General features: G+C 34.6%; 2 protein-coding genes across 4 annotated transcripts; one reads left to right on the top strand and one right to left on the bottom strand.

Annotated features, from left to right (window-relative positions):
* The first annotated feature begins 985 nt into the window (after positions 1-985).
* LOC107482732 (ras-related protein RABA2a) lies at positions 986-1,902 on the top strand. The gene has a single exon (XM_016103291.3). The coding sequence runs from the start codon at positions 1,114-1,116 to the stop codon at positions 1,765-1,767; it is 654 nt and encodes a 217-aa protein (XP_015958777.1). The 5' UTR covers positions 986-1,113; the 3' UTR covers positions 1,768-1,902.
* A 142-nt stretch (positions 1,903-2,044) lies between these two features.
* On the bottom strand, positions 2,045-7,162 carry LOC107482731 (probable serine/threonine-protein kinase At1g09600). 3 transcript variants are annotated; one of them, XM_021139800.2, is made up of 9 exons: positions 7,049-7,162; positions 6,489-6,825; positions 5,805-6,089; positions 5,000-5,317; positions 4,330-4,557; positions 4,066-4,166; positions 3,650-3,764; positions 3,179-3,565; positions 2,045-2,785 (listed from the first exon to the last, which is right to left on the bottom strand). In XM_021139800.2, exons 1-9 carry the CDS (start codon positions 7,096-7,098, stop codon positions 2,597-2,599), a joined length of 2,010 nt encoding a protein of 669 aa, XP_020995459.1. In that variant the 5' UTR covers positions 7,099-7,162; the 3' UTR covers positions 2,045-2,596. The 3 variants fall into 3 exon arrangements, with proteins under 3 accessions (XP_020995459.1, XP_015958776.1, XP_015958774.1); XM_016103290.3 differs by having other exon boundaries at positions 5,000-5,167; positions 6,489-6,849; positions 7,049-7,150; XM_016103288.3 differs by having other exon boundaries at positions 6,489-6,849; positions 7,049-7,150.
* Between the last annotated feature and the right edge of the window lie 1,078 nt (positions 7,163-8,240).

The raw sequence follows: 8,240 nt of genomic DNA on the forward strand, positions 1-8,240 counted from the left end.
TTGTCTTTAGTGTGTTAATAAAGAGGAAGTATAGGGAGTGAATAGAATATCTGTATAATATGTACAATAGAGTTTAGAAATATTCGTTTCAGTAGGATATTAGATATTTATTATTCTAGTATCCAGATAATTATTCTAAATAGTATAGATAGTATGTGTGTGTTGTGTTTAAGAAATTAGTAATATTTTGAGAATTCGTTAATGAAATGCTTACTTGCATATTTTTGTGTAATATAGTATTTTCACCAATAGCATGTGTCATTTGACATGTTTCTAATTGTATGATGGGTGACGTTTAAGGTGTAACGATCTACCTCGTTTTATCAATAAGGACAAAACTAAATCTTTGTGCAAAGAACTAAGTTGATTTACAAATTAACTCTACTTACGGCGAAAACTCATGGACATAAAAATAAAAAAACACAGTGACTTTTTGTCCAAAGGAAAACACAGTGACTTTATGCACTTGTAATTCGATGTGCATGATGTTGAGTTACGGTGACAGGACACAACCTTGATGTCTGTCCACACACATTACCTGCCAGCTACTCACAGCTGGCTTCTAGTTAACAAGATTTAGCTAATTAGCTTGCTTTTCCTCTTTCCAAAGAAAGGAAAAGAAAAAGCAGGAAAAAAAAGTTGTTAATATTTTAATAAATAAATGATCATTTGTATCATAAAAAATAAAAACACTAACATATATACTTATATTAGATTAAAACTAAACTTATATACTATGTACTTCAATTCTCCAAAGATAAGTATTTTTGTTACACAGAAGACATCTTGCAACAGTATAAATTTAGTTTTAATTTATTCATAAAATACAAATAATTATTTATTCTATTTTAATAAATTATCATTTCTATTTATAAAATTTATACCTCTATTTTTATTTATATTTTTCTGAAATAATAAAAAATGGTTACAAGTAGGGACAAGGTTACATAGGCAGCGTAATTATAAGAATGATAGTGTAAGGTTTTATTTTATTGATAGGAACGAAAAAGAAATGTTGGTAGTGTGTTTTGACTGTTGTTGAAGGGAATGAAATGAAAAAGAGTGAGGTGGTAAGATAAAGAAGAAGCGGAAAGAGAAAGAGAGAGAGAGAGAATGGCGAGGTCAGATGAAGAATACGATTACCTATTCAAGGTGGTACTGATCGGTGATTCTGGAGTTGGAAAATCCAATCTGCTTTCTCGTTTCACACGCAACGAGTTCTGTTTAGAGTCGAAATCCACAATCGGCGTGGAATTCGCGACTCGCACCCTTGAGGTTGAAGGAAGAACGGTTAAGGCTCAGATATGGGACACAGCTGGACAAGAACGATACAGAGCAATAACCAGTGCGTATTATCGTGGCGCTCTTGGAGCTCTTCTTGTCTACGATGTAACCAAACCGACAACCTTCGACAATGTTGGCCGATGGCTCAAGGAGCTCAGAGACCACGCCGATGCTAACATAGTCACCACCTTGATCGGCAACAAAACTGATCTCAAGCATCTCCGAGCTGTTGCTTCCGAGGATGCACGAACATATGCCGAGAAAGAAGGCCTTTCTTTCGTTGAGACCTCTGCTCTTGAGTCCATCAATGTCGACAAGGCTTTCCACACCATTCTTGCTGAGATATACCGCATCATCAGCAAGAAATCATTGTCTTCTTCGGCTGACGCCGCGGCTGCTGCTACTCTTAAAGAAGGCAAGACCATCACCGTCGCTGCACCCCACCCCAATGCTAAAGATGGGAAGCCTTGTTGCTCATCTTGAAGGGAAGTCTGCTTGTTTTGTTTGCTTTTTGTTGTTCTTGTTACATTGTCAAGTCAATCAACTTTGAACTTAGAATCTCGTTATTTAGAATTCTTTTTAAACTATTATTATATTATGTTATGAGGATAAAGAAAATGGATGGATCGTTAGATTTATATATAGTATAAAAATCCTGCTCCGGTAAGTAAGAAATTAGTAATTCAAGTTTAGAAATACCTGAAAAAACGTAACATACAGTAATTTAGATGCATGTTACTGCAAAATCGCTCTTACTAAATTATCTATTTCAATTATTCTTTCTGTCGTGTCTATTTTCTATTTCATTTTGTATTACAAATATGTATAGACTATACAAGAGTCTTAAAGAAGCTATATCGTTCCTATACATGTCTATAAATCTTCACATTCCAGAGTTTCTATGCTAAAGGATTCTCTCTAGCTCTGACCACGCACCGAACTTGAGGAAAATTAACAAAGAAAATGTCATTCCACAAAATCAGTTTCATATGTACAAAGCAAACCACCAGCAGGGGAATATGAATCACTGGATTTGATTTGATCTGTAGGGCTATATATATCAACCTCCCAGAAACTTGTGAATCTGTTGGTTAGAACACTGCACAATATCTACTGTGGTTGTTAACTTCGCTGAAGCTCGTTGAGTCTGGAACCACGTCTTGGTAGATAGATGCACCAAGGGAAAGAAAGATCTATCTCGGCATCATGGTTATAATCTCGTGCTCGTGTCCAAGTTTCCTCATCCTAAATTAATGAATCAACATAGAAACTATCTTGAAAGACACTTATGAGTTATAATTCACACTTGGTGCTATAGTAGTGATTCGGTTAGGCCATTCTCCTTCTTAGCCTTTTTTGTGTTGTCCTTTTCCAAACGACCTTTGCGGGCAGCCTGTTGGATTTGTCTTTCGTGCTCCTTGAGCATGTCTTCAATGTTCCCCCCCCCCTGTGACAACAATGGTCCAGAATAGTGGAAGCGTTTGTTTTTGGAAGCATAACCCTGCCAACACAAACAAGAGCTGGTAAGTAATTGATCTAGTTTTAGGGAATGCAGAAAATATATAAATTTTACTAGAATAAAATTTTTTGTTTCTAGAGTATACAACCAAATGAAATTCTGCATCTATTATCTCTGTATTGTTGTCTCAGACAATATCCAGATGCAATCTAAGATCTACTATATATCCTGAGCACAAATCCCCCAACATCACTTGGTTTATTGTATTAAACATATTATGGATGTTGTGAGGAAATATGTATATGAAGATAGGCAAGTAGACCATAGTCTCAACCCCATCAAACATCTTTCAACCATTCTCAAAAAGAGCAGAGTATAGTGCTGACCTGAAAATAATTGCACAAATGATTGTCTTATTATCAATAATTTATTTACCATGGTAAGATCCTTTTCAAAAGGATTGAAGTCCTTTTGGTGCAATTTCAGTCCATCCAGCAAATCATTCGAATTGCCATCACCTCGAACTGCAAATGAACCAGAAAATTTGGACAATTGTGTGCCATCAAGCCAACGAAATTTTTGTTTACTCAATTCAGTGTGCCTTGATCCAAAGTCATGATTGAAGCCAATAAGAACATTTTCCTCTTTCAAATTCATATTGTTTGAGGAACCATATGCACTTGGATGCATTGACTGGCCGGAATGAGAGAAGACACTGAGAACTCTTGGCTTTGCAAGTCCAAGAGGGAAGCCAGAGTTGCCATCCTCTTTAGGATTGTAGCTTTCAACAATGGATTTTGAATTAGGTTGCCTTTGTCGCTTCTAGGGAAGGAAAAATAGTGGTAAATGTAAATTGATTCTACTGAGAATGAAACCTATTAATATCAAGTTTATTATTGAACATACCTCTATTGATGCTTGCAATTCAGCATTAGCATCAGGAGCTAGAACATTTTTAGACTCTTTTAACTTCCTCCTAACTGATCCTTGTTCACGCTCTTTATTTGTTGATCTCTCTCTCCTTAAAGTACACAAAAGGGTAAAAAATAGTAACATATAGAGACAAAACCGGAAGTATCATATATCAAGCAAAAATAGAAGAAAATAAGTGGTCAGCTGGGTTCAAGAAATCATCATCTCCAAGGAATTGCCAAAGAAATAAAATGGAATGGAGAACCACTTTATGATTCTTGTTATAAGTATACAAAAACAAAAATGTCCTTCCCCTTGATATTTTAGTTTAGCACATGAATAGAAAGGACAACCTATAAGCAAAGCATACATTATCAACATAGCTTTGCACTATTGTGAGAAAAAAATACCTTCTAGCTTCCTCTTGTTGAAGTTTGACATCAAACTCCTTACTCGGTGGATAATTTGGCAAAGTTGATGGATCACATGGAAGTGGCTCTGTGGTAAAGAACTGGACATGAGATACAAAAAGTGATAGTTAGCAAGAAAAATAATAAGTAGGAGAAAAAGTTGCTGAGGTCACAATGAATAAATTGCTAAGTTGACGTATTGCATGCAGAAAGAAACTATGGGGCCATGGGGGTGAAGTTAGGGAAAATAAAACTTGTAACTACCTCATTTTGAAGTGCTAAAGATGCTGTTCCTCGATCTTCAGGTTCTGTAGCAAGAAGTACCTCCAATAGGCCCAGTGCAGATGAAGGAAAATTCTTGAATGTCTCAGAAACAACCCGTTTGTATGGTTGTTGAGGTTTGAAAATTGTTGCATTTCGCAGCTTTGACTTCTTCCAGTATTCTTCAGAAGGAGACCCACAAAGTTTGAAAATTTTATGAAGTTGCTCCACCTATAATGATAGTGCCTAATGAAACCGTAGTAATCCTTGACAAATTAATCACATATACATAGACACATTCTGAGAAAATTGAAGGTGTATTTAACGATTCCAATGGGACCAATCAGATGTATTTAACAAGAAGGTATACTAGCACCCTTCCTTCATGCACAATTCCAAAGATCTTGGCTTCACTTTGAGCTCCTTTTCTATAGTGAAAACATGATCCTAAAAGTTGATATTATGATCCTTTACACTTCTTCTAGTTTTGCATCAAGGAAGTGACTTGTAAATTTCTTTTCGAAAACAAATAATCCATAGTTTAAAAAGAAATGCACCAATAATAGTTTGGGTTTATTTCATCATAAGAAGCCGCCCATGATAATCATTATAAAGGCTCAATAGTTCCATAAAATGTAGAATACAAGCATACAGAAGAAACAAGGAACATTACCTCTGTTCGTCCAGGCATTATAGCCTTTCCAGAAAACAATTCAGCAAGAATACAACCAGAACTCCATAAGTCCACAGAAACTCCATAATCTGTAGCTCCGAGTAAAAGTTCAGGCGGTCGGTACCACAAGGTTACAACACGACTTGTTAAAGGCTTCCCCTTAGATGGCTGAAACGAAGTTGCAAGTCCAAAATCACCAATCTTCAAACGGCCATTATTATCAACTAGAAGATTTGAGCCCTTGATGTCACGGTGCATAACACCTCGACCGTGGCAATGCTCAAGACCACGAAGTAGTTGTTGCATATAACATTTGATCTTTAGCACAACATGAAAGATTAGCCCACCAACAGCTAATTAACGAGTAAAGAAAATCAAACAACACATACGACATGAACTTTAGGACTCTCAAACAGTGATGACAACAGCTTTTTTTCTTGTTTTTATTTTTTCAAAAGGAGCAATGTTTTCTTTTCCTTTTGCTTTAAACAGATTTGTTTCAAATTAAATAATAAGTTAACCACACGCTTGATCCTATGTACATTGTGCAGCATCCAAGGTAATTAGTTACAAACATCTGCTTAGTCTTCACAGCTACAGAGGATTGTTGCAAGATGGTGCAAAATTCATAAAATTTAAAATTACTCATTCAAAGTAAAATAGTCATGGTATTCTTGGCTCATCAAATTTGACACATGAGAAACTGTTTTTACATAAAGAAAACTATGAACTAAACTTTAGGTACTTCAAAGATAAACTGCAGTTGGATATGACAAAAATGGGCACATATGATCAAATCAAGTACCTGTGCTTCAGAAAACTTGATGCCAGGTATTGCTGCAAGCCCTGCAAGATCATGTTCCATATAGTCAAAAATAAGGTACAAGCTACCAGAAACCCTGGAAGTAATCATGCCTTCTAGCTTCATGACATTTGGATGATCAAGCCTTCGCAGCAAAAGAATTTCCCTTGCCATAAAGCGAACACTTTCTGGATCCATAGTAGCAAATCGAACCTTCTTTAATGCAACAATTTTATTTGTTTCAAGATCACGAGCTCTATAAACACTACTATAAGTTCCTTGTCCAATCTGCAGTATGATAATGAGAGTTGCTCATACTTATAGGGAAATAAAACCACTAGAAAGAAATTTCATTTTTTAATTTTTATAGATGAATGTCAAACAAGGGAGCATATATCAGCTGAAAGAAGATATATATATTCCTTAAAAATAATGCTACATACAAAAAAGCATGTTTAACCCACCTAATTTTTTTTATTACTACTATATCGAATATCATTTGATTGCAATTGACCTAGTAAACATGAAAAGCTACGCTATGTTTAGTCTCTTTAAGATAGAAAATATAGAAACTCCTTTGGTAGTTAAGATTTGAACAAATACATGCTTTTTTCTATCCAAGAAAAATATGGAATCGAAACACAACCTACAAACTTGTTATGAATCAGAGAGCAGAATTGAGCTTGCCTTATCGAACTTCTCAAAGGAGTCAGCTCTACGTGGAATCCACCCATTAATGGCTTCCCCAGCAACGGCAGCGAGCCAAGAGGGCCATCCAGCGATAACCAGAGCTCCTCGCTCCCCGTTGGTCACACTGAACACCGTGGGTGCCACAGCCACCTGAACCTCTTCGTTCTCCCCTTGGACGGCATCATTCCCAACGTCTATGAGGGGAAGAGAATTACTCGCAAGCTTTGATTTCAACGCCTTGGACTTGCCCCTTCTTATGCGGTTCTCTGCAACGTATTCCTCTGCAGATTTCCCTTTGAAGCATATGCAACCCATATATCTGAAAACCCTAATCCTATTGATGCATGGGAAGTGAAGGCTGTAAGATGTAACAATGCAATGGAAAATTAAAAAACCTAGAATTGAGTGGGATCTTGAGCAGGTTAGAATGAAGGAATCAGAGAGATCTAATTTTAGAGGTAAGAGAGCTAGAAATGCTCGACGCCAAAGGATGCATGGAAAGTAGTGGAAAGTGAATGACTTGATGGACAAGTAACAAAGAACGAAGAAGAAGAGACCTGAAAATGTTGGATCCTACACTCGAGTGAAGCGGAAAGAAAATCAACATTGCGCGCCATGGAGAACATTCCGCTCCCACTTTTTACTCTTTCTTCTCTTCTTTCCAGTTTTTTTTTTTTTTTTTCTGTTAAACTTCAAGAGACAGAGACTAAGAGATAGGTATTGAAATAAATCTAAGTATTCTGTTTGGTGCAAAATAGGAGACATAAATTGAAACAAGAATAAAACTTTAATTTAATTTGCATAAAGGGTAAAATTTGAATTAATTAGTTGAAATGAAAGTATTTTAGGTATAAAATGTTATTAAAGTTTTAGTTTTCATCTCTAAAAATTTCAGTCCCCTGTGTCCTTACTTTTTGGAGGTACTGAAATACTGAAATTTTAGAGACAGAGACAGAAATTTTAGTATCAGTCTCTGAACTAACAAACACGATACTGAGTCTCAGTCTCTCAGTCTCTGTCTCAATACCTCAAAACAAACGCTACCTTTAGGAATAATATATACATTTTTTTACTGTAATGCTGCATATACAAATAAAATTGGTAAAAATTTAAGTACAGTTAGTTTAAATTAATAATTGAAAATTTTTAAATAATAATTTATTTAAATTTATTAAATTATTTAATAATTTTAGTTATAAATTTTATGGTAAAAACTCAGGTGAAGTCGATTTCACGTGAAATTGATATCTGACCGCTGTTAGATGAAAATTTAGTCAAATCAGTCAAATCATCTAACGGTTCTCAAGTATCAACTTCAACTGAAGTCGACTGCATCTGAGTTTCTACCAAATTTTATATAGGTTTAATTACTTTATAGGTGCTTATAGTTTTACCAAATTTTTCATTAGCTCCTTATACTTTTTTTTTCTTTTCAATTAAGTTCTTATATTATTTTTAATTTTGTAATTACATTATTTTCATGTTAAAAATATTAAAACTAACGTAATATTTTTACCAAAATACATGCGGTCAAAGATTTAATTAAGTTTTTAATTATAAATACTTTAAATTTATGAAAAAATATTCAGTTAACTCTAATATTTAATTAAAAAAATATAAAAATCTAATTAAAAATTTGATAAAATTATAAAAATTAATTGAATAATTAAATCTTTTATATAAAACTAACTGCATCTAAATTTTTACCAAAAAAATTAGTCAATTCAGTTTACGCTAAAAAATCTAGAA

Source organism: Arachis duranensis, chromosome 4 (assembly GCF_000817695.3).
Source record: "Arachis duranensis cultivar V14167 chromosome 4, aradu.V14167.gnm2.J7QH, whole genome shotgun sequence".
NCBI classification, from domain to species: Eukaryota; Viridiplantae; Streptophyta; class Magnoliopsida; order Fabales; family Fabaceae; genus Arachis; species Arachis duranensis.